At 40.5% G+C, this 27,964-nt stretch overlaps 1 protein-coding gene, 1 non-coding gene and 1 pseudogene across 2 annotated transcripts; all 3 read left to right on the top strand.

Moving 5' to 3' along the window:
* The first annotated feature begins 17 nt into the window (after window positions 1-17).
* Window positions 18-3,250, top strand: LOC145967122 (uncharacterized; annotated as a pseudogene).
* A 5,506-nt stretch (window positions 3,251-8,756) lies between these two features.
* Window positions 8,757-8,830, top strand: Trnaa-ggc (transfer RNA alanine (anticodon GGC)). Its single transcript has one exon. It is a non-coding gene; the product is annotated as a tRNA-Ala (tRNA).
* Window positions 8,831-26,740: 17,910 nt separating this feature from the next.
* LOC145967121 (uncharacterized) lies at window positions 26,741-27,733 on the top strand. The gene has a single exon (XM_083091782.1). The coding sequence runs from the start codon at window positions 26,741-26,743 to the stop codon at window positions 27,731-27,733; it is 993 nt and encodes a 330-aa protein (XP_082947908.1).
* Window positions 27,734-27,964: the final 231 nt, after the last annotated feature.

The raw sequence follows: 27,964 nt of genomic DNA, 5'->3' as shown, positions 1-27,964 counted from the left end.
AACTTTGCGAAGATAATTTTCTTATCGATAATGGCCCTCTGGAATCGTATTCAGGAAAGCATGCCCGAAGGCCGTCGCATTGTCGACATCTCTTTTATGTGGAATGAAATCCACAGAACATTTGATAATCATGCGCGAGGAATAGAGTGCCAATTTAAAGATTGGAAACTCATAAATTCTCGTCGTAATGGATTAATGACGCAGTTGTTCTTCAAATGCCAAATGTGCAATTATGAAGCCAATATCTGGTCAGAACCCACAGAGCCGGAAACATTGGACGTTAATACGGCTGCTGTAGCAGGAACTATCACAGTTGGAATTGGTTTTGCCCAATTGGAAGAGCTGTGTGCAGCTATAAATATTCCATGTATGTCCGATAAAACTTATATCAAATATCGAGAAAAGATAATCGATGATTTTGAGACAACAGCTATGGAAAATATGAAAAAAGCTGGCGAAGTTGAAAAGCAACTCGCTCTCGAAAGAAAAGAAACAATAAACGGTATTCCGTATATAACTGTTATAGCGGATGGTAGTTGGATGAAGAGATCGTACGGCAACGCGTACGATTCTCTTTCCGGCGTTGGTGCAATAATTGGTTACCGCACAAAAAAGATTCTTTTTGTCGGTGTCCGCAATAAATTTTGCACGATATGTGATATGGCGGAAAGAAATAGAATCGAACCAAGACACCATAAATGTTACAAAAATTTCGATCGTAACGCAAGCTCCACAAGTATGGAGAGCGACGCCATAGCAGAAGGCTTTAAAAGTAGCCTGGAAATGCATGGAATGATCTATAGAACAATTATTGCCGACGGTGATAGCAGCGTATATCAGACCATCGTTGATAGCAGACCATATCGCAAACAAATGATTACTGTGAAAAAAATTGAATGTACAAATCATTTGCTTCGCAATCTCTGCAAAAAGTTGAGAATTGTAGCAGAAACAACTCAGCAAAAAATGCAAAGAAAGCGTGGTTTCGTCTATCTACGAAATGTTGTAAAAAACAACATTTTGAAGATACGAAAAGAAGTGATAAAAGCAATCGATTTACGAGGAAAAGAAGAGCAACCAGATCATTATAAGGCTATGGAATTGCAAAAAGATATATTAAATATTCCTAGCCATATATTTGGTGAACATAAACGATGTAAAGAACGCGATCGTATTTGTGACTGTGCTGACAAAATGGAGAAAAATTATGTACCGTTTCTCAAATTGCACGGTCTTTATCAAAAAGTAGAGAGTGCTATGATATATTTAAGCGCTTATTCTGATAGCTTGTTGCTGAAATTAACCAATAATCCTGCAGAATCGTTCAACTCGATAATCTGCAAAGAAATTGGTGGAAAGTGCATCAATTTTGGTAATCGAGGCTCCTATAATGGTAGAATTGCGGGGGCAGTTGTGCAATATAATACACAACAAGTTCTCACGCAAGTGCATCAAAATATATGTAAAAGTGTTCCTCCCATTATCGAGATTTTGGAAAAGCGACGACAAGCAAAAGTTGCAAGAACCAGAGAATCTCGAGAAATGAATGGAAGGCAAAAAAAGTTTAAGCGGGAATCAGGAACAGATTGTCATTATGGCCCGCAATCACAAAAGCCGGATCTCCCACTTGATGTTTTTGAGCAACTTCGACAAAATCATTTGGAAAAGTTGCTTGAAAATGCCAAAAATTGGAGACAAATTGAACGTGATACAATGGAGCAAAGTGAATCTGATTTGTGGCACTCATTGAGACAGGAAATGTTGACGGCGTCTAATTTTGGAATCGTATGTCGCATGAGACCGACAACGTCTTGCGCCGCAATTGTAAAAAATATTTTATTTCCTCCTTCAATCGATACCGCGGCTATGAAATATGGTCGCGAGAAAGAAAATATTTCGAAAACAGAATTGGCCATAACATTAAAAAAGGAGATTAAAACTTGCGGATTATTCATTGACATTGAAAATCCATGCTTAGGTGCTTCTCCTGATGGACTCATTGATAAAGATGGTAGAAATAAAATGTCCTCTGTCAGCTGAGCATTTAACAGCGGAAGAGGCCATAAAAACGCTGCCTCAACTAAAAGGCATCTTTGATAAGAAAAATTCAAATAAGATGAATCAGAATCATCGATTTTTCTATCAAATTCAAGGGCAGTTAAATATAACGCAGCGAGATTATTGTATTTTCGCTGTATGGACGCCAAAAAGCATGAAAATAGTACGTGTTAATAGGGACAATGTATTTTGGAATAATAAGATGCTGCCCTTTTTAACACGTTTCTATTATGATTGCATGCTTCCAGAAATCTTGGATAGTCGGCATAATAGACATATGCCAATTAGAAATCCAAGATACATAATTGAAGCTCAACAAGAAGCAGCGAAAAAAATTATTAAGCGAAAAAGTCTTGGACAATGTAATTCAGAAGACGAAAACATTATCCAAAAAGATGAATGTTTCGAATCTGAAATAAATGTTTCCAATATTTTAGCAATGGAAGCAACTATTGTTACTGCTCCGAGTGCAGAACAAGATGACGATTGCATCGTTGTTAGTTACTCCAAAAATAGAGAACTAACTGAAGACGATGTAGCAAAGCAAAGAGAATTTTTAGATAATTCAGTTGCTCCTTTATATGTAGTAAAGGATAATGTTTTACCTATAGGTAGCAAAATAAATGACGAATCATTAGACCTACTATTACGCGTTATAAGAGATAATTCTCAATTTGAAACACAAAGTGTGCTATATTTGGAATATCCTCATATAATTGTAGCAAGTCGTAGCGACAAAAGCTTACAAATTATTGGAGGAAATTGTAGTGATCATTGGCGATGTATTTTTTGTGACGGCATCAAACTTCGAGTGTACGATAGTTTACCTGGTTGTACATACGATAAATTGGTGCCTAAAGAAAAAAATTATATTCATCGCCGTTATCCACAAATAAATAAAAATAATATTATATTTGAAAAGGTTCAAGGTGCAGGATGCACCATATTTAGTAAAATCGTTCTAATCAAGGCATACTTCCAGATTCCAGTAGCAGAAGAGGTCAGACAAGAAACAGCAGAAACAACATCATTTGGATTATTCGAGTTCAACAGAATGCTATTTGGTCTAAGAAACGCAGCGCAATCCTTCCAAAGATTTATAGATACAGTATTACGCGGATTGAAGTTTTGCCATGTATACATAGACGATTTGTTAGTAGCATCAAGGAAGAAGAACATCAACAACATCTAGAGGAGGTATTCAAACGCCTAATAAAATATCTTTCCATAGTCTTAACATAGCGAAAAGCAAACTTGCAGAAGACGAAGTCGAATAGCTAGGATACAAGATTATAAAAGACAGAATCCAACCTCTGGAAGAAAGAATGACAGCCGTGATGACCTTCAAAAAGCCAAGCAATACCGCTGAACTCCGAAGGTATTTAGGGATGATCAATTTTTATCATCGATTAATCGAAAATGCAGGAATAATACTCGCTCTACTCAACTGACACTTAGCCAACAAAAAGAAAAAAGATAAACAACCCATCAATTGGATAACCACAGAAGAGGAAGCATTTCAGAATAGCAAGGAATTACTCGCAAAAACAACCTTATTAGCTCATCCAATAGAAAATGCCAAGCTAATAGTAAAAATCGATGCTTCAAACATTGCAATGGGAGCTGTACTAGAACAATATATCCGGAAATTGGAAACCATTAGGATTCTACTCGAAGAAATTATCTGACACACAACAAAGATACAGTACGTATGACAGAGTTTTGTTAATTGAATTACGTCGTATTTGAATTACGTAATTTAAATACATTGTATTTTAATTATATAGTAATTGAATTATGTTGTGATTGCATTACATAATTTAAACCTTTAAATTAATTTAATTGCTAATTACTCTATTCATAAGTGTAATGGAATTATATTCTAATTGAAATCCAATGTATTTGAAATACAATGTAATAAAATTACTCAGAACTCTGAAAACTTGAAATAAACGTTTGGTAAACCTGCATAAAAGAGGACCCTGCTCGTATGACTTTGACCTTAACATATGTCGTCAAGGTCATCCTCCTGAGTAACATTCCAAAGGTTTTAGCCGTCGGTCGTTGTTTAAAAAGTTATAGACAAAAAACGTTTTATGAATTTCATATAATTTTCGGACACCATGTACAATAATAGACCTAGATTTTAATAAAAATAAGTGTTATAGATACAACATACATTTCTGACACTGTATACATAGAATCATAAACATATATGAACAGGCATGACAATACCGTTTAGTTTCTCTTTACAACTTAATACTTTGTATATAAACAGAAATGTTATTGTAAGAAGTTTTACTTTTATTTTCCATCAATATTCTTCGTATTTATACACTTTTATTACACAGTCTGCTTCAAATCTTTGAGGTGATACATATATTCTCTAGTATATTACGTGAACATAATAATACATTTATATGAATTTTTACACTTAACATACAATTACGATAGTTTAATAAAATACCTTATTGATAAACAAGTTATTCGTGGCAGTGTTGAGTGTCCAAAATGTGACAATCTTGTGACTTACGTAAATGTATTTAATAATTATACTATGCATTGCACTAATAAATATTATAAAACTGTACATAAACGAAAGAAACAAAAAATAACATGCAATTTTAAAATTAGTATGTTAAACACAATACTTGGTTTCACAAAACTTATTTAGATATGATAAAAATATGCCGATTCAATGGATAGTTTTTAATGATACAACCACGTCATTATTTTCTATCTAATGAGTTGGAGATAGCTGAACACTGTTGTAGATTTGATTTTTGTAGAGGTACATTAATTTCACAAAATATTAGTATTTGTTAGTTATGTAAACATTATATTGTTTATACATATTTTTTGTTTTATAGTTATTAACATAGTATTTTGCAAATGAAGAGCAACAACTTGGAGGACCGGGAATTATTGTAGAAATAGAGGCCAAAATTAGCAAAAGAAAATATAATAAAGATCGTATTTTAAAAGAACAGTGGGTATTTGGTAGAATAGAGCGTAACAGTCGCAAAATTTTTATTCTTCCCGTAAAAGACCGACATTCTAAAACTTTATTACCATTGATTCGAAAATACATTGCACCTGGCTCTATTATTCATAGTCACTCTTGGAGTGTATATGATAGTATTCGAAATGAAAATTACGTATATCTCACAGTGAATCATTCACAAAATTTCGTTGATCATAAGAGAGAGACTAGAATTCATACTTAACTATGGCGAGAAATGCCTTTCAATATATCAGGTTTTGATACTCAGAAAGATAACTATGAGCATTATATTTCTGAATTTTTGTTTAAAAGATTACATGATTTTAATGAACGAATTGATACTTTCTTTGCTATCATGAAAAAAATGTATCCAATAATAATTAATTCATTATTAAAATTGTTACTAGATTATTATCTACCTCTGAACGACGATCAAGGTTAGATGCAGAATGAACTTCGCTTCGCTTTGCAAAGTGTATGCGTGGACACAGTGGATTCCGCCCCTGCGGGGGGATCCACTTCCGAAAAATAGATCTATTATTGTACAATTCCACACAAGTTTGCAACTTTCCATGCGAAGCGAGATACACCCCACACCATCCCTGAGTCAGTGCGAAACGAGGTCTATAATTGTACAGTTCCACATAGGTTTGCAACTTTCCACGCGAAGCGAGGTCCACCCCACGCCACCTCTGAGTCAGTGCGAAACGAGATCTATTATTGTACGATTCCACATGGGTTTGCAACTTTCCATTCGAAGCGAGGTCTCCCATACCATTCCTAAGTCGGCGCGAAATGAGGTTTATTATTGTATGGTTCCACATGGGTTTGCAACTTTCCATGCAAAACGAGGTCTACCCCACACTACCTCTTAGTCAGTGCGAAACGAGGTATGGTTCCTCGTTTCGCATAGAAAGTTGCAAACTCATGTGGAACCATACAATATAGTTCTCGTTTCGCACTGACTCAGAGGTGGTGTGGGATGGACCTCGCTTCGCATGGAAAGTTACAAACCCATGTGGAACCATACAATAATAGACCTTGTGCTGACTCAAGGGTGATGTGAGGTGGACCTCGCTTTGCATAGAAAGTTAAAATAACCTTGACCTTTTTAGAAGTCATATCAACATTGTTTAGGAATTCATATAGTCGCATGTTGCACATAATTCGTGGAAATTTTTTCGTTAATAATTTTTAATAAAAACGAGCGATGGCTAAAACCTTTTGAAGGTTACTCAGAAGGGTGACCTCTATAACATATGTCAAGGTCAAGGTCATCAGAGGTTATTCCCCTAAAGTAAATAATTATCAAAAATTTTTTCATGGCTATAAATAATGAAAATATCAATAGAATCTCACACTCTCTACCAAAACATCTAAAATGTGCTGCTCACACTATTAGCCTGTGTCTTAGGACTGATGTTAGTAATTTTATCAAGCGTTTCAAAGAATTTCAGGAATTGCATAAGAAGGTTATAGAAAAATGCAACTTGCTTTGGAAATTAGCGAAACGCCCGACAGAAATAATAGAGAGTGTGTTGGATTGCAGTTTACATCAATCAGGTGCAACTAGGTGGAACAGCCTTTACGATTCACTAAAACAAATATTGCAACATAAAGAAAAAGTGGTATCCTTGTGTAGATCGCTGGGAGTAACAATTTTTCTGCCAACCGACTTCACATTGAAGAACACATTATGTGTACACGCCCCCTCGCAGAAGCTTTGGACATTCTCCAAAGTGAAAAGAATACTTTTTACGGAATTTTATTGCCTTGTCTGCTAATTGTTCAAAGGAAATTTAAAAAAATTAACCGAAAGAGAGACACCTCTTTTTTATTACAGGCCTTTAGCGGAATGCTTGTTGGCCTTATTTAAAAACAGATTTGAAATATTCCTGAATCTGAGTACTCCCAAGTCCCAGAGACCGCGGCAATAGTCGCATTATTATATCCACTATTTAAGAAGAAATAGATGAGGTGTATACCTCTTGAGAAACATGAAAAAATACTAAGAGCCTTCAAAACAGCTGTTGGTAAACAGATGGATGCATACTTTCAATCTAGTCAGCCAGGAGAATCGTGCACTTTTTCTATTTTGGTTCAACTTTTTCTATTTTGGTTCTCTTTCGACAAATGAAGAAGCAGAAACCACAACTTTAGATGCCGAACTCCACGTGCTTCAATATTTTAAGGATCCACCGTAAGACCTACATATGTTTAATAAATATCCATCAGTTAAACGAGGTTTTATTTAATATAATACACCACTCGCTTCATTTGCAGCTATAGAAAGAATGTTTTCTTATGCGATGATTACCAACCTTCCAAAATGTAGGAATCTTAGTGACAAGATGTTTGAACAAAGAGGATTCATTAAAACCAATTTAAAGTTGGCTGACAATTGCCATCAGTAAATGTGATCTCATAAGTGATTAGTGAAAAGTTAAAAATGTTCTTTTTTTCAGGTTCTTCCAATTACTATTAAATTTTCTGTCTGTATTAATTTTTTCATCTGAGTCACACATTAGATGATTATTGTATTGTAAGTTAGGTAAAGACGGTACCTATTTCCTTTCTTAAATTTATATTCGTTTTGTAAAACAAATGTAATAAAGAAGTTTATTTCTAATCACATATTATGAATTTATGAATAATATGTGATATTAATATTCGGGTAATAAGAGCCTATCGCGGATGTAATTGCGCGAAATTTTTCTTTGATACAATGATCAAGACTTTACTTGGAATAATCTCTTGGTTTGAGATTTAATTCCCACAAATTCCCCTCTAACCCCCCTAGATGGAAGTAGGCGAGAAAAATATCGGTCCGAAAGTCGCTGAATCGGGAATCGAACCCGAGTCTTTCGCTTGCCGGGCGACTGCTCTCACCACTGAACTATTCAGACCCCTCGATCCGATACTCTTCTCATTGCCTATAAACACTAAGTGTAAAGATGCTTCTTTTTCACCCTAAAGCGTAAATAAACATTAAATTTCTTGATGTAACATCAAGAAATGAGGTATTCTTGAGGTACATCAAGAAATTCATCATTGTATCAAAGAAAAATTTCGCGCAATTACATCCGCGATAGGCTCTTATTACCCGAATATTAATATCGCATATTTTATATTCGAGAGCCGACATCAAGAAATTTAATGTTTATGAATAATGTTCATCATTGATATTAATCTTTTTCTTTTGGAAACTATTTATGTGGCTTTTTTCACTTCTTATTATCTCTCAATTTCGTTTTTTCCACTTCTCATTCGTTAGAAAGTATGATATAATTCGTAATTACATTGTATTTTGTAATTGTATTTTAATTATAAAAACGAATTACATTTTAATTTAATTGAATAAAAAACTAAAATTATGAATAACCATAAGAAATTAGTCTCTGTATATTAAAACATAAACTTAAATTTAAACGGGCAGTCAGAGCCAAACGCGGATGGTAGTGCGTAAGTTCAACGAGAATTAAGTTTTCGTTGAAACTTATTTGTGTGCACAGGGCACAAATTTTCTTGGTACGATACCAAGCAAATTTTAAACTGCCCGTTTAAATTTAAGTTTATGTTTTAATATACAGAGCCTAATTTCTTATAGTTATTTAAAGTTCACGCCGGCGGAAAATGGTGTTATTCTTCATTTTAATATATATTTGTAGGCGACCGAAAAGTATCGAGTTGAAGGGTCTGAATAGCTCAGTGGTAAGAGCAGTCGCCCGGCAAGCGAAAGACTCGGGTTCGATTCCCGATTCAGCGACTTTCGGCCCGACATTTTTCTCGCCTACAACACTACAGGGGGGGAAAGAGGGATAATAATTACATAAATTCTCGAATTGAGAATTATTTAAAATTTGCTTGGTATCGTACCAAGAAAATTTGTGCCCTGTGCACACAAATAAGTTTCAACGGAAACTTAATTCTCGTTGAACTTACGCACTACCATCCGCGTTTGGCTCTGACTGCCCGTTTAAATTTAAGTTTATGCTAAAATTATGAATTACAATGTAATTTAATTGAATGAAAGAGCTGAATTTCGAATTATAAAATAACTGAATACCATGTAATTGAATTACTATATAATTATATTAATTCATGAAATAATTCGATTGTAATTTTACACAACTCTGACGTATGACCGCGAATTATTGGCGATATACTCAGCTTTGAAATTTTTCAGACACATGGTCGAAGGACGAGACGTAACAATCGTGACAGACCATAAATCGCTACTATACGTATTTCAACAACCATTAGACAAGGCATCTGAGAAACAGAGAAGACAGTTAAGTTTTATTAGTCAAATTACGACTCAAATAACTTATTTAACAGGAAAGGAAAATACAGTGTCGGACGCATTATCCCGTATTGAGGAAATCAATATGCCAATAGAGGTCACAACGGACGAATTAGCCCAAGAACAACAAAAGGACGGGGAACTCCAGACTCTATTGAGATCTAAAATCGCTCTTAAATTAAAAGAACTTCGTTTAGACAATGGAGACAAAACAATCTATTGCGACGTCATAGATCAAATTAGAATATACGTTCCGATATCCCTGCGGAGAAGAATATTCAACGTGACACACAAATTTCACATCCTTTTTTTTTTTCAAAGAAGAGGAAAATGCATTACGCACACCCCCGACGCATTCGGCGCGTTGGGGGTAGTGTCGGACTTCCCGGCCCTTAGGAGAAAGCTAATCCTTCTCCCAGGTGTGCAATGCCGGGTATACCGACTAAAAACCTCCCCTTATCCGCCATCTCTAGTCATTATAGCCAGCATCGAGTAACTACAATACCCCGATACCAGCCGGTATTTAAGCCGGCCGCCAGTCTTCACTCCCGACACCCTACACGCAGGTCAGTAGACCCGTAGCGGAGGACAGGGCCCTACCCCGCACAGAAGGATTTAACCCCTCCCTTGCTCCACCCGGGCAGGAGAATGGCCCCTGTTTGTCTGTTTCCGGCAGTTACGCTCTTTCCCGGGGGGGGGGGGGAGGTGTCTCGAGAGATTTCCAAAACACTATAATTAAGTATTTTTTCATTAAGTACTTTTTGAGTTATGAGGCTTGAAATAATTTCTTAATTTTACATAAACCATAAAATATCTAGTATTCATTTTTCGATTATCTGACCTTAATATTTTTATGCACAGAACAATGTGAGGAATCAATTGGTGTAAAGAAAACATAATAGTTTCTAAAAAAATTTGTAATTTGCAATTAACAATTACATATTTTTTCTCAAAAACAACTATGTTTTTTATTTACACTAATTGATTCCTCACATTGTTCTGTGCACAAAAGTATTAAGATAAGATAATCGAAAAATGAATATTTTACTAGATATTTTATGGTTTATGTAAAATTAAGAAATTACTTCAAGCCTCATAACTCGAAAAGTACTTAATGAAAAAATACTTAATTATAGTGTTTTGGAAAGCTCTCGAGATAAGCTACAAGAATATGCAAAAATATATAGGGTGCTCCGTTTAAGAAATTCAAGGTGACCTTCATGTGACCTTCAAATGACTCTTCAAGGTCAAACCAATGGCATCATCTTATGTCACCCTTCGAACCAAACAACTTTTGTTTGAAACATTTTTTTCTTAAATGCTTTCCTAAAGAGATAATCTAATGGAACATTTAAAACGGGACATCCTGTATATTGCGACGTAATATTTTTATACTCGGTTGTTATATATATAGAGAGGATGAGAGGGAGCGAAAACGTCGTCAAAAACACAAGTAACGAAAAGAGAATACTCGCGCTCGGAGGAACAGGGATGGAAGATGTTCTGTGCGAGCCGCGGCGAAACGAAAGCCGTATCGAGATCTCGAAATTGGGCGCCAGATACGGTATTTCACATATCAATTCGCTAAACGCCAAAATAACGCGACAAACGCTAGCCTTAGCTAGCTCGCCTAACGGTAGAGGGACAGGGTCTATAGAAAAGGATGTTATAATTATTTTATACGAGGCTTTACGAAAATGGATAATTCGACAAACACGACAGAATCTAACGTTCACGAAAGGCCAACGCTTCAAATAATTTACGCGGACTTAGTATAGAAAAATATAACAAGTATATTCAAAAAAAAGAAAATAAAATAAAAGAAGTAACAAATTAAAGAAAAAATAATAGTAACATAAATTAGAGAATAACTCAAGTAAACGAAATATTAACAATTAACAAATAATTCGACCGGTAATCGTAATCATAGGATAATGTATCGCACAACGCGAAATCAGACGGATTGAATATTCACGCGAAATCGAAAATCTAAGAAAGCGCTAAGACATTCCTTGTATTTCTTCTAGCTCGTTTTTATGGCCAGATTCAGCGAGGCCGAACGGCGCATCGAAGAACGTAACGGCAAAACGACAGTTAAATCTTCGACTTATTTTATTTATGGGCCATTTTCGCACACCCTTTTACTCGGTCTAATATTCAGTCTCGATATTCAAACCGACAGCAATGCTCCATAATCAAGCGAGAATAATTCTTTAAGTATTCTCTGCGTAGATGATAGAGCTCGCTTGCGATGAGCACGGTCAATGCGATCGATAATCGATAGTCGTCGGATATCGCTTACGCCGCACAGTGGGGCCAAATCCCGAAAAGCTGGCCAAAACCTCAAATAAAGTTAGATTGGAACAAAACTTGATATACAAATATTTTCGAGGTCGCTGATTACAAATCTGAAATCAAAATTACTATAAACAAAATGGCGGATCTAATATGGTAGACGATTTTGTGAAAAATGTTAGATTTTTATAAATATCACGATATACGGAGATTTTTGAAGTCGCTAATTAAAATAAACAATACTCTGATGAAGGAATTTTCTTTATTATAAAAAAATTTGACTTGTAAATATTACTTCCTTCACACTTTTAAAGCGTCTATTTGTCCTACAGAGTGTAATCTCATTTGAGTAGCATATGCCAACTCATCCGAAGTTAATGCACGGACTTTTTCGGTATTCCTTCGATCTGTCACTACAAGATGTAAATTCTATAGAAGGGCGACCTTATTGATCGGTGTCTTTTGAAAAGCAGATACTGGAAAGTATACGGACGCATTAAGCCATTCCTCGTGTCTTTGGTAAAAGACTTTCTCCGTTCTATTGGCATTTTGCCACATATTTCTCATTTTATAAAATAACTTTGAAAAAGACGCTTTCATATCATCACGTTTACTTATTGAGTGTGCACTTTTTTCCAAAATTTCTCTTTCCAGGTATTTTATTATAGTACTTAATCCATCTTTTAAATGCTCCTTAATGATTATAAAAACTTCCTTTCGAGTATATTGTAATTGTGCATCACCAGATCTTATAAAAAATTCCCATACAAATAAAAAACTAATTTGCATATTGAAACTTACACTTTGACTGTAGTGATTTCAAATCAGATTGACAGTTAACCAGTTCACTGGTAATGGCCCATATATGGCCAAAAAAAAGTGCCACAACTGGTAATGGCCCATATATGGCCACTATGAATAACTTTGCCAATTTTCAACGGATTTGCATGAAACTTGATACACCCACATTTTTCGGGTCGCTGATGACAAATTTGGGGTTGAAATTTTAAAATTCAAAATGGCGGATTTAGTATGGTGAATTAACTTTGTTATTCTATTATTATATTTGTTATTATATTGTTGTTATTATATTTGTTATTCCATTAGAGAAGATTCAAATTCGATATGTTCAAGTTTGAATGTCTTGAACTAATCCGTTATCTGCGACCAAAAAACGTACCGAGTGTGATATATTTCCATAATGAAATAAAGTTATGTTACATCCCGCGCCTGATTTTTCCACGAACTTGCATGTAAATCTTCTAAGTTTCTTTCAGCGCATTTGAAAAGCGCGCCAAGGCGCGCTATGACACCGAACTCCGACTAGCGGCCGAGCGCGGCACTGCGTTAGATTTAAGCCTCCGCCAAGCGCCCAGAGATGGCGCTCCGCTAGGGCCCCTCTCTCTCCAAGCTCCCCACTTTCGACCGCCGCAGCAGTCGAGCCGCCGAAATCGAGGGACTTCGGAGCGGGCCCAGACTCAGTCAGTCTAACTCGCGACACCGAACCGACAAGTCCTAAGCTGGACTCTAACTCTAATTCCATATCATAATCTTAACTCAAATTCCAAATTCATTATAAATTCATTCTCGAATCTAAGTGCTAGTTTAAATATATTACATTTTGTGTATTATTTTAGAAATATATATTAGTGTGTGCTAAACTTCGTGATCATTCAAAAGAATTCTAATTCAACAAAATCCACATCCCACGCGACGCGACGTTAATATACAGATATTCTTAACCAGGCACGTGCTACTAAATTACAACAATTAAATCGAGTTTTCGTATTTGAAGTGACGACAGAGAGGACAAACCGCTCGTCGCCTACAGAAAATACGAAGCATAATTGATTACTTCTGATTCAAAGTGACGACTCAGAGAGGACAAGCCGCTCGACGTCTACAGAAAATCCGAAGCATAATCAATCATTTCTGATTTGAAGTGACGGCTCAGAGAGGACAAGCCGCTCGACGCCTACAGAAAATCCGAATATGACTTTAATTTTCTACAATGCCTAAAACACGCCGTGCCGGTAGGAAAAATCAACTCCGTCGGATGATAGCGAGACATTACTACGCCGCGTCCACCAATTATATCGATATCGTAGAAACAAACCACTACGATAAAGAATACGAACAATTATTCGCGAGTGCAAATAAAACCACGTGCTTAATAAAGTGGCCAGAACGACTCATCCCCATCGACGTTGATAACCAGCCGCATCAACCCGCTTCCGTTCATCCCGGAGACCCGCGTGGAGCGCCGCGATCCCCGCCTACCAGTGCAGCCTGATTAATCAACGCGGCCAGGCCACGTGGAAATTAATCTTCGAAAGGAAATGAAGCGAAGCCATCTTGGAGGTAAGTGACGGTTGAAAATTCCTGTTTGTGCAAGTCACGACTTTTTGCCAGGCCCATCGTGTTTTTGTATAAGGTTTCACTTTTACGATCTTAGCCCGACCCTTCGGCGCCGCGGTACATTCCAGTGGTCAATCGAGTCCCTCTGTATTAAATCCCCGGCCTTATCTCCGCGAATTACCGCGAATACCGGCTCTATTCCGCGAATAATAGCCAAATATTAATAATAATAATAACAACAATTCGAATTCATAGTGATAAATGACCGCGGTCCTCTCCTTAAGCTGTAATTAACGAAATTATGAATTGGGATTTAATCCGACGCTTGGGATTTAACGCAACGACCTACTAACCCATTTTCAACTTTGGGATTTAACGCGATGACCCACTGACCCAGTGACCTAATTTTTATTTTGGGATTTAACGCGATGACCCACTGACCCAGTGACCTAACTTTTATTTTGGGATTTAACGCGATGACCCACTGACCCAGTGACCTAATTTTATTTTGGGATTTAATGCGATGACCCAGTGACCTACATAAATTGACCCAATTACCCCGTGACCTACTTTCCCGAATCCCTTTAAACCGACGCTGCGTTAAAGGGACTTAGTCCCAACCGAGACCTACTTTCAAAAAAATCCCTGGAAAATCGGATTTCACCCGATAAAATCGCTCTCCCCCGATGCGATCCCGCGTGTTTCGTGATCGGATCACTCAAGCCCCCCTTAATACCCCCGATCTCTCCCTGAGCTTTTGCCAGAAAGCTTGCGGTTTCGCGAATAATCAAACTAGAGCCGCTCTGTGCGCATTCTGTTATTATTCCCTGCCCGCTGAAGAGCGTCTACGGTATAATTACGTGACGAAACATAGACTTATAATTGGCGAACCCATCGGATTCGGGTGTTACTCCTGTGGAAGTAGATTAAGTAGCATCAGAATTAGCGACGAATGCCCCGAGTGCCCTGAACGACTTCTAGACTATTGGCTACACCCTGCCAATCATCCAGTAACTCAAGACGGTAATATAGTCATCCCTATCGTGTACCCCGACGAAGAGTCCACTGACTCCGAGCCCGAACAATAATTCCGAGCGCTTCAGATCGCACGTATCCCCGGGAAGAACCGCATAGGTTCGCTTGACCCGAAAAAAGCGATCGAGCCCCGCGACGTCCGAATTCTCTTTTAGAGCCGCGACATCCCGGGACGTAACAAATTTGGTGACAGCGGTGGGATACGAGAAGAACTCGGAATAAAACCCTTTTTCTGATATGCCGGACACCTGTAGCGGGAAATCCACGAGTAAACCGCTGACAGAGGCGGAAATCGAAGCAATCCAAACTAAATTAGATACCAAGGCCGAGAGATTAAAGGAAGAGGCGGCGCTATTAAAGGAACAACGCGAGGAATACGAGAGGAACATACAAGACCTTATTCGACACCGCGAACAAATGGAAAAAGAAATGGAAACGCGTAAACTAGACGCCTCTGGCAATGATGCGTCACGAAGCGCGGGCGACGACGTACGCCTCGAGATCGAACGGCTGCGCCGAGAAGTCGAGCTCCTCCGTAGAGAAAATTACTCAACCCCACGACATTCCGGACAAGGAACTTACACACGCGATTCCCAAGAATATCAATACGACCTTTCCCCCGGCCCGACTCAACTCCCCAAGGTCTCCTTCCGCGAAGCCACCGATTCAGTCCCCAGCTTCGATGGCTATAATATCCCTCTATCCCAGTTCAACAAGGCTTGCCGACGAGCCAGAGAAATCATTCCCCCCTCAGCGGAACGGAACCTTACAAAGCTATTGATTAATAAATTACGCGGGCGAGCCTATAGCGCCGTGGAAGACGAACCCTGCGACAATATTACTCAATTGATAGACCTCCTGACCGCAGCCTTCGGATCTAAGAAAACTATAGACCAACATCGCGGTGAGCTAAGCATGATCTTCCTAAGACCGCAAGAACATATACTAGATTACATCAGTCGAGTAAAAGAACTCCGCGCCGCGATCCTAGACGCCGAACGTCGCGAAACTGGAATCATCGCACCCGCGACCGAAGCCGAAATCGATCTATTAACAGGACGGTCCTTCTGCAAAGGATTACCGCTAGAATATCGTTTACAAATGAAAGAAAGACTTTATCAGAAGCCATTCGAGCCATTCCTCCGTCGCCAAAACAATCGCGAAAGAACAAGAATTAGATAAGACTCGATTCGGCACGCGCGAGCGACAAGACAGAGACTATGAGGGTAGAAACTATACCAGACGACAACTCCCACCCCTCATACCTCCACGGGAACGCTACAACGACCCCAGATCAAATCGCGAGAACCCAGCAATAACCACCCACACGGATCGCCCACCGTACGGACAACCACGACTTGATCGCTCACAAGGATCATACCCACGCACAGAATACTCGCGCAATGCACCCCAATATCCGGATCGCACCCGGAACGACTACCCGCGTACTAACTCCTACCCCGATAATAATAATCGCCCCACCAACGCGTCCCGCGACCCTTCATCAAAAACGTCAGACCACCCGGACGCAAGCCGAGAAATAAAGCAGTGCAGGTACTGTAAAAACCTCGGGCATGAAATTAGCGAGTGCCGAAAACGCGCATATAATAACGCTCGACAGCAAAACCAGGGAAACCCGGAAGGCCCTGCGAGACAGACGGGCGACGCTCGCCAAGGGCCCCCGATGCGCGAAATACGCCCGGTAAACCCAATAGACGCGATTCCCGCCGGGAATTCCGAATAGCGACACTAAACCCGCAGAACTTCCCACACGCGCCTACCGTTGCGTTAGCCGTCGACGGACTCTCACAGAAAACCTCCTTTATGGTGGACACTGGCGCCTCTCCTAATCTTATTAAACGACGGAACGTTCATCCCGAGACTAGCATCCGCGGAACCGATAAGTTGTATCTCTGCGGTATAACGGAAGGCAGGATCAAAACGCTCGGGTCCATACAAGTCTACTACTCGGGTCACCCTCTAGAGCTACACGTAGTAAACGACAATTTTCCGATACCGCAAGAAGGTATCCTAGGCAACGATTTCCTCCGCGACGCGTCAAATATACATCTGCAGGAAAGATACGTCGCATGGCAAGGAATCCGAATACCCTTCACCGATCACGACACCGTCGTGATACCTGCTAGATCACGCGCAACCTTCTATATCAAAGTACCAAATCTAGATATCACGGTAGGCTACGTCCCGCGACTTAGCGTCGGCAAGGACATCTACCTAGGGGAAGCAGTGGTTGAGAACCGGAATGGCAGAGCATACCTACACGCGATAAACTCCGGTGATACCGACAGGGAACTGATCGTACCGACAGTAGAACTGCGGGAAATAGAAACCACATTAAGCGACCCACCCACTGAATCCGAAGCCAAACAGGCAGCAACCGGCCAAGCACTGGCAATCTCCACTGAATCGACCCCAGACAACTACGAACGCCTACAAGCCATCCGAGACGCACTCCGACTAGAACACTTAAACCCTGAGGAACACAGCCACGTGTCACGACTTATACAGAGACATAATGATTTATTTAGATTACCGGCGGACAAATTAGAACACACGACTATTATATCCCATAAAATCCCCACGACCGACGAACAACCAATTAACACTAAACAATACCGCTTCCCGCCGATCCACAAAGAGGAAATAGATAAACAAATTGGAGAACTTCTAAACAACGACGTCATTAAACCCTCAGATTCCCCCTATAACTCCCCCTTATGGATCGTCCCTAAGAAACCCGATTCCAAGGGCAACAAAAGATGGCGCATGGTAATAGATTATCGCGCTCTAAACGAAAAAACCATAGGCGACGCGTATCCCCTCCCGAACATTACGGAAATACTAGACCAACTGGGAAGTGCGAAGTACTTTAGTGTGTTTGACCTTGCATCAGGATTCCACCAAATACCAATGCACGAAGCACACGCGAAAAAGACCGCATTCTCCACCCCCCACGGACATTACGAATTCAACCGCATGCCCTTCGGTCTAAAAAACGCGCCCGCGACATTCCAACGCCTGATGGATCAGGTATTATCGGGACTACAAGGCATAGAGCTCTTCGTGTATCTCGATGATATCGTACTATACGCGAGCTCCCTGCGTGAACACGAGCTCAAGTTCGATAAATTAGCGGAAAGATTGAAGAGAGCTAACCTAAGATTACAGCCCGATAAGTGCGAATTCCTAAGAAAAGAAGTCGGTTATCTAGGGCACATTATCAGCGATAAGGGAGTGAAACCGGACCCCGAGAAAGTCCGCGCGGTTAAAGAATTCCCCAGGCCGAGACATGCAAAAAACATTAAACAATTCCTAGGCCTCGCGGGATACTACCGTCGTTTCATCCCGAATTTTTCCAAACTCGCTCACCCCCTCACGGAATTATTAAAAAAGGACAAGGAATTTAATTGGAATCCAGAACAAGAGCAATCATTCATAACCCTCCGTGACTCCCTTTGCACACAACCCATCCTACAATATCCCGACTTCACCAAAGCATTCGTGCTCACGACAGACGCCTCGGGATACGCCATAGGCGGAATCCTGAGCCAAGGTGTCGTCGGAAAAGATCTACCCATCGCGTACGCATCGCGTTTACTCAACAACGCAGAGCAAAATTATTCCACGATAGAAAAGGAACTCCTCGCCATCGTGTACTGTGTCAATCACTTCCGACCCTATCTGTATGGACGGAAGTTCGTGTTAGTAACGGACCACAAACCGCTCGTGTGGTTACATTCGGTAAAAGACCCCACTTCGCGACTCGTACGCTGGCGTTTAAAACTAGCGGAATACGAATACGAGGTAATGTACAAAGCGGGAAAAACCAATGTAAACGCGGACGCACTCTCGCGAAATCCGACCCCCACACCTGCCGCGAAAACCCAACAAATCCTAATCCTCGAAAACGATCCTATATCATCCGACTCAGATGAATCTTTATTTTCCGCAGTGCCAAAACCAGGCACTAGAGAGACCGGCACGCCAATCAATGCGGAGGGAACGCCCTCGACCTTACCCTGCAACCAGCTAAACGAAGCTGAGGAGTACGCGAACAGCGAAAGCGAGGCTAACGCCGAAAGCGACGCGGAATCCGAAAGTAGCACAGAGTCCGATGACGACGAGCGACCGTTTGAAAATCCAAATGAACCCGCTATCATACGAAACCCAGTGGGACCTAACGTAATAACGATACCTGATAACTTCACGACACGACGCGACAACTTAGTTATTTTTACCACGCAACAAGGCATTCCGATCGACCAAGGGGCTCGCATGCTTGCAGACACTAAGTCGCTCCCTCTAATTAAAAATGCGACGCTAGGCAGAGCCCGAGTCGACCGGAATGGCTCGCGACGCATTATATCACTAATCATTAAAGATAGAGTATCAGGAATCACGGAAAAAGAAATCGTGAAGGAAACGATGCATTCCTTGCTAGACGTCGTCACCGAACTTGGCCTACAATCTATCTCTATCGCCAGAGGTAACGTTGACAATGTACCTTGGGAAACGGTGTATATGCAACTCACCCGAACCCTAAGCGAAACTAGTATTAGAATCTTTATTTGTAAGAATGAAATTACGATACCCCCAGAAGAGAGTAGGCAACAGATCCTGTCGGAAAATCACTGTTCTGCCGTCGGCGGACACAAGGGCGTCACGAAAACATATAGACGAGTAAAGAAAAAGTATTTTTGGTCGGGAATGAAAGCCGACGTCCAATCATTCATAAAAAACTGCCGTGCTTGTCAACTAAAAAAGTTAGTAAGAACAAAAACTCGGCAACCCATGGTGCTTACGGACACCCCTGACTCCGCCTTCGACAAAATCTCCATGGATATCATGGGCCCATTACCAACGACACAGTCGAAAAACTGTTACATACTTACTATACAGGACCTCCTAACTAAGTACTCGCTCGCGATACCGCTCCAACACGCCGGAGCCATAGAAGTAGCCGACGCGCTCACCAACGAGTTTATATGCACATTCGGTGCTCCCAAAGCAATCCTAACCGACCAAGGATCGCATTTCTTAAATAGCCTTATGCGAAACATAGCACGTAAGTTTAGAATTAAGCATTACAGAACCACAGCGTATAGACCACAAGCCAATGGCTCGGTCGAAAGATCGCACCAAGTCTTGTGGGAATACCTGAAGCAGTTCGTGGATAAAAATAACGAATGGGATAAGTGCCTAAAGTTAGCGTCCCTCTCTTACAATACTAGCGTCCACGAAGGCACTCAGTACACACCGCATGAACTCGTGTTCGGTAAAACCGCGCGGACCCCTGCGAGCGATCCCGTTACTGCGGATACGACCAACGAGAGTTACGCGGAATATCTTACAACACTTTTCAACAGCATCAAAGACGCACAAACTATCGCACGCGAAAACCTAATGCGCGCCAAGGAAAAATCCAAAAGATACTATGATCGTAGAATAAGGACGAGTAATTTTAAGATAGGCGATAACGTATACCTCCTTAAGGAACCCTCGAAAGGGAAGCTAGGGGACCAGTACGTAGGCCCCTACAAAATATTAGAGGTTCTCAAGAGCCACAATGTAAGACTAGCAATAAGCGCTACCAGGACCCGTGTAGTACACGCAGACAAGCTCAAACACTCACCGCATCGCGCCCCCACTACGGAGGCCTCCCCCACTCCAGAGCCGCTATATCAAAGGAAGTCGGACGGAGGACCGACCACAACTCAATCAAGCGCAGCACCATGAACATCGTCACCGTCACCATGGAAATCTTAGCGCATGCCATTGCCCTAATCCTGTTGTTACCTGCCGCATCATACTGTTTAATCGGATACGACTGCGGGGGACAAGGATTAAATATAACGTCATTATCGCTCCTAGACATCGGTAAATGCGCCGTCGACAACATAGAACCTAAGAGGGAAGCCACCTACGTACAGCTGTTACAAATGTCAACCCATGACCACACACACGTGATGCAGTGCAAAGTCGAAGTCGACCGCACGATATACTATTGTGGAATGCACTCGCACGTCTCGATAGTCCGAGGAGGACGCCGCCAATACACAATAGAACTCACCGAATCCATCTGCAAAAAGCTGCAAGACACGGGAACCATCGACATAGGAACAGGTCAACGAAGCATCCTCCAGTCATTCAAGAGGAACAGCACGGACGTGCGAAGCGTCACCCTCGCCGGCACCACCAGCATGGACGGAAGTTGCACCGGAACTCAATACGGAGATGCCTATGGAACATGGTGTTACGTCCCCAGTTCCTCAGGACTGGTCTGGAAGTCTTACTTTCCCAGTTGGACGCAATTAATCTCTCAATTTGTTTTAGGGCAACCTGCTAGGCCGGCTATACCCTGGGACGCCGAGAGATTGAAGGTCTATTGTGCTTGGCAGAGAGGATTCTAGGTGGAGAGTGAATAAACGTTCATACTAAATTTTATAAGTTTATTTTGTTCAAAGTATATATATATTTTATTTTACAAATTTGAATATCCTTTTATTCCTCCCTCGGGTAACCGTACAATTCTGGTAGAAAGTAAGAATATTCGATGTTTATGGTTGAGATGGGTCTTTCTGGGGAAGCTAGGGAAATCTCTAAGGGCTCAAAGGGGTCTGGGTCTTCATATGCCACGGGGGAATAGCTAGGAGGACTATATAGGCTGTTTTCCTCGGGATAGTAGTTGTATAGGGGTACGGTGTCAAGATGTTGGAATGTCCCCGAGATGGAAGCAGTCTCTGGACTCTGACTCCAATCCACTGAAGGTCCGGGGATGGATGCCTGGTCGGAGTTTAGCGAGATGGTTGAACAGTTGCTTCTATCTTCAGTAATTCTTTCTACTAGATTGGAAGGAGAATATTGATTATGTGGGACTGGGATAATTTCGTGGCTTTCTTCCTCAATAGTGATTATGGGGATAGGTGACTGAGGTTCTAAGTCGATGATCTCGGGAACTGGTGCAATGATTTCATTCTCAAGAGTGATGATAGGGAAGAAGGTACGTCGCGTTTGCCTATTTCGTCTCACACGGCGTAGAATATTTCGACGGGTATTGAAGTTACCTTGTCTCACTCGGACCATCTGTCGTTTAATTAACCAATTATAAACCTGTCTATTTAGTATTTAAGACTTTGGTGATTTTGAAGTCACTTACTTTTGCGTAAAGTTGAATTTAAGAATACCCGATACCTGTTAATAAAAAAAAGAAAAAGGGAATTCCATATGAATGTTCAATTTATAATTGTTATCCCGAGTATAGTCAGATAGATGTCCCCAAAGTTGATAGAAGTATAGACCGGCAGAAATAGAAAGATTAGTATAAAAAATTTTATTGTTGGTAACGTTGACTCCCGAAAATTACCGACCGTCGGTAATGTAGATTTCTGTTTTACCGACCGATGGTAAGTTAGGTTTCTGTTTTACCGACCGATGGTTAGCGGCACTTTCTGTTTTACCGACCGATGGTAAGTTAGATTTCTGTTTTACCGACCGATGGTTAGCGTCACTTTCTGTTTTACCGACCGATGGTAAGTTATCGACTGATGGTAAGTTATCGACCGATGGTAAGTTATCGACTGATGGTAAGTTATCGACCGATGGTAAGTTTTGATTGACGACTATTGGAAAAATTACCAACTGATGGTAAATTAGGATTATCGAGAATTTATTTGTTTGAAATGTTAATGTGTTATCTTGGTTTCAAAAAGTTTCTTATTTTATTTTGATTCTCTGAAAATCGAAAGAGGATTCGAGGAAAAATCAGGAGTTTGGATACGCTGACAAGGTATCCACCTATCATACGGCTGGCTTAGTATTAACCTCGTAAGGTTAGGTTATAATTGCAAGTAGTGATAATGATTCAAATTGTTATAAACTAAGCCAGTGTATTGTCTCTAAATCCTGGGATGTATCTCGTATTTTGAAGTTAAGGCTAAATTCAATCCAAGATCAAAAGGTCAACTTCTATCATTGGGATAAATCCCTCAAGATAATTGCCTATTAATCGAAAACTGTATTTTCGCCTACTCGGACGTCGATTGACAGGAGGCCGCTTATTTTTTCTATTGCCTCACCAGCTCTAGGTTGAGAAACAACCTCTATCATGGGAATAAATTCCTCAAGATAATTATTTTTCCACCGAGCCAGACTTGGGTTCGACCTGCCGCTGCAGTTTCGCACTCGCTCACTGTCTATCGCGTCGTCTTATCAAAGAGATAAGTCCCAGATAAATTTTCCAATTGGAAATATTTACTAAGTTGAATAACTGGATTAAGGAATACGGGTAATCAAAGGTAAGGTTCCCGTATTGTCGCGCACTGATTCACTGAGTTTAGTTGTTAGTAGAAATTAAAGGTTAGATTAATGACAAGTGGCCGGATATTTACCAGTGTCTGAAATGTCCTAGTGTGTGAAGGCTGCTTCCCTTCACTAGGCTGATGAGTGGATGCTGCTTCCTTCCGCTGGATACCGTCTACCTCGGTGACAGTTCGGGATGGAGGTTGCAGTCCAGGAGTTCGATTGAGAAACTCAATGTTCAATAGTCACTGAATTTATTAACTGAATACACGTACAAAATCTCGGAGATATAAGTATTAACTCTGTGAATATCGTTGGGCAAAATGCCAGTAGTTGTTAAGTGTTGAAAACGTTGGGCCAAATGCCGGAGGTAACACTGTGAAGATCGTTGGGCCAAATGCCAAGTTATCACTGTAAATATCGTTGGGCCAAATGCCGGAGGTAGTTGAATGTTGAAAACGTTGGGCAAAATGCGAGGAGGACCGCTCTGCACGGGTTTATATAGTCGTCAGTCCCAGTTTTGCACACGGTCCCAATAGTAGGAGATGCGCTTCTCCGTGGAGGGAGTCGAGCAGTGATTGGTTCCCTCCTCTGCTTCTGGCTGCGCGCGCCTCGAAAGATGCGTCCGCCTCGAGGGATGTGCCGCGTTGTCAACGGGTGATTGGTTTTCTCTGACGTGATTGTTGCGCAATGATTTGGGATTGGCTCCCGCTGACGTGACGGATGCGCGCGCCTCGGAAGATGCGCGCGCCTCGGCGTGGGTGGCGCGGTCGCTCATTGGTTCCCTTCTCTGGGCTGGTTGCGCGCGCCGCTGGCACGAGCGTGGGGAAGATGCGCGCGCTGCTGGGCGTTGCCGCAGGAATTGGGCGTAGTGTGGGCGTAGTTTAATTTGTAGATGGTGGGACTCTTCAGAATTGAAGTGGGGGTGACGGAGCGGTCAGTATAGAATCGGCTATACTGGTTGCATTGTATTTTGACACATAAGTTTTATAATAATTATTAGACCATCAGAATTTCTTTGCAGTTAATATGCATATATTTTCTAATGTAGTTTTTTAAGCTCTAGCTGTAGAAATGTCAACGGAGTTTCTAGCATGCTCCGTTCGAAAGTTCATTTTTGTCTCTATGTATTATTATGGAAAATGCCTTTAAATATTGTTAATAAATTCTGACATCATAATTATTATAATTACAATTATTTTAACATAAGTATTTATGATTATGCGGTGGGATATAAGTATATAAAGACTATAAATTATTTCAGTAAATGGTGCAACAATTTTTATTCTTTGCTTTTATTTTTTAATATTTATATCTATTAGGTTCTTGAATAAAAATTATATTTATATCTATTAGGTTCTTGAATAAAAATTATTGCATGTACTTAATATTAATGTTTAACAATAAGTTAATTATTTCGTTATGTTGCGCAATGTTCTCTTGAACGGATTTTTTGTGGATTAATATATAAATGGAGGTTATTGCATACGCTTAATAACAATAAATTCATTTGTTACTTAATGATAATTAATTATTTCATCATGTTGCGTAATGTTGTGCAATAATATTCGAGCGGAATATTCCATAGTCTTAGTTTGGAATGTGATGATGACTCATAATATCGCATACGGAAAATTATATTTTAAAACTTCGTTTATAAAATTAGTAGTATTGGAGTTTTCATAATTATGTATACATGTGTCGGTCTGACTTTTTATGCTCCTTAAGGGAAAATTGTCATAAGATTTTTATTTATAGTATTTTTCGAGTTAATCTGGAATCAATGATTTTTGATATAATTTAGGCCCCGAAATAATTAGATATACGTGTAGTCGGTGCCGAAACGTGTTCAAAAATATATATATATGTATATAAAGTCTTTTGGTTTTTGATTTGTAAAATTTCTTGTGTATCAGGATTACATATTAATGAAAGAGGTATTCTCTTATATGTCGGTAAAGTTAGTATCATCGCTACACCAGAGATGGCGCTGCCCTCTGTCGGTAATGTGGGTATGGACAGTCTTCACTGTCGGTAAGGTAGGAAATGACTTTATCCTCAGTCGGTAACGTCGGTAACTGTGTTATCATGGGTCGGTAATTTTTCTGTCGGTAACTTTTGCTCGGTCGGTAAGGTAGAAAACTTCCTTATCAACCGTCGGTAATTTTTCTGTCGGTAACTTTTGCTCGGTCGGTAAGGTAGAAAACTTCCTTATCAACCGTCGGTAATTTTTCTGTCGGTAACTTTTACTCTGTCGGTAAAGTAGAAAACTTCCTTATCGACCGTCGGTAATTTTTCTGTCGGTAACTTTTACTCTGTCGGTAAAGTAGGAATTTACTTTACCTTCCGTCGGTAACTTTTATGTCGGTAACTTTTACTCTGTCGGTAAAGTAGGAATTTATTTTATCGACTGTCGGTAACTTTTGTGTGGGTGATTTTGCCTATTGTCGGTAAAGTAGGTAATTTTTATGCGGATGATACTATATGTGGGCAAACACTTAAAATTATTTCTATCAGTCCTAAGTGAGGTTATGTTATGTATAGCTAGCTTCTTAACAAAGAAAGATTATTTTCGGAGATATTGACAATATTAGATCGCGCGGCGTAATAGTATTGATGTACTATAAGTATTGGTGATATTACATTGCGCGGTGAGATTTTATAATAAGAAATATTGGTGACAATAGATAGCGTGATGGAATTTTAGTTAACAATATTAATTTATATTAACAATAATATGTTACTCGGTGGGATTAAGATTTATATGTTCGTCGGTAGAATTACAGTTTAAATATTATAGAGGCAATTTTTGCGTGTTTAAATAAAAATAAAAATTTAGTTGCGGGACGTAACAATGGGAAAGTGCTGTCGTCCAGGCCGTCGTAAAAGTAACTCTTCGGAACTTCGACGCGGTCATCGATAGAAATACTAACGAGTTGATCCTACCATCCGGGGTGCACTGCAAAGCACTCACGGGAGAATGCATGGACCACGACGGCTCGGAGACCTACTGGACTATCACGCCAAGAGACAGCTGCCACTTCGACCAATACGACGTGCTATACGAAGGCCCAGCCGATAAACTCACGGCACAGACAAACACCGAGACGCCAACCGTTTACACAGTGACAACGAAGGAAACGACCTTCGCCCTCACCAAAACCACTGAGATGACACTGTGTGGCTACAAACTCATGCTGACGGAACACCCAAAATTATTCGTACTAGAAACAGAAAAGGGAAGAACATTCAAAATCCGCACAAGAATATCCGTCAGTAACTTAGACATTTTCTCGTATGTAAATTCTAAATTTATATACGTAGAAAAACATATTAAGACACAACTGACGCGACTCTACCGCGACATAATGGAACAAAAATGCGCGCTCGAAAAAGAGATATTACAAAACGCGCTCTCGCTCGCCAGTTTCGCCCCTGACGAAATGGCGCATCGAATAATGAAGGCACCTGGATACACCGCAGTCATGGCGGGAGAAGCCCTACACCTGGTCAAATGTCTAGCTGTAGAATGCCGAGTACGACCAACGGACGTCTGCTATAACGAAATCCCGGTAACGTACAAAAATCAATCATTATTCATGCTACCAAGGACAAGGATACTCACCAAAAAAGGAACGCCGAGGGACTGCAACGAATTCCTGCCAGTTATGTACAACATACACGGCAGCTGGTACCGCCTGATGCCACGACCACAAGAGGCGGCGGCACCTTCGATCATCCAACCGCTCACGAAACCCACCTGGAAATACGTGAGCCCCTCCTCTCTCGCCACCAGCGGCATCTATACCAGCGAAGATTTAGACAGACTCCGCGACCACATAATGTTCCCTATGGAAAAACCTTCGATGCTAAATACAATAGCAAGAGGGGCCATGGGACGAGAAATACCAGCAGGAAGTATATCCATGCTAAACCTGCTAGACGAAAAATCCTTGGACCAGATCGCGGAGAACGCAGGGCAAAAATTGTGGACAGGATTTATCACATTCGGATCGGCCAGCGCAGGTGTGATCGGAATTTTCATAATAATCCGATTAATAAAGCTAATCGTGGACACCATCATCCACGGATACGCATTACATTCGATATACGGATGGAGCCTACATCTACTGGGAGCGGTATGGACTTCGATGACGAACCTGCTCCTGTACACAGGATCACCAAGACGACGAATGGACGACGAGAATCAGCGATCTTCCAAACCCCTTTCGACGCCAGAAAATCAGCCCCCTAAAGCCCTCCCAATAACCGAAGACACTCGACCAACCCCCATAGAGCCCCCAATAAGTGAAGTGCGTGACTACCGAGAACTTCGAAAACTTTTGAACGAAAACGTGTAGTGCACACAAAATAGTTCTAAGCATATTATACATAGAATATAAGAGCGTGCGAAATAATTTACATTACTTTAGATTATACATGGAAAATGTTGGAACATCGTCCAACATTTTCATCTAAGGGGGGAGGTGTTACATCCCGCGCCTGATTTTTCCACGAACTTGCATGTAAATCTTCTAAGTTTCTTTCAGCGCATTTGAAAAGCGCGCCAAGGCGCGCTATGACACCGAACT

The sequence above is a fragment of the Camponotus vicinus genome, unplaced genomic scaffold, assembly GCF_025532165.1.
Source record: "Camponotus vicinus isolate PSW18456_S1 unplaced genomic scaffold, iyCamVici1.0 SCAF_2, whole genome shotgun sequence".
NCBI lineage: Eukaryota > Metazoa > Arthropoda > Insecta > Hymenoptera > Formicidae > Camponotus > Camponotus vicinus.
Note: the sequence above shows the minus strand (reverse complement) of the source record. Positions and strands in the feature narration are given on the sequence as shown.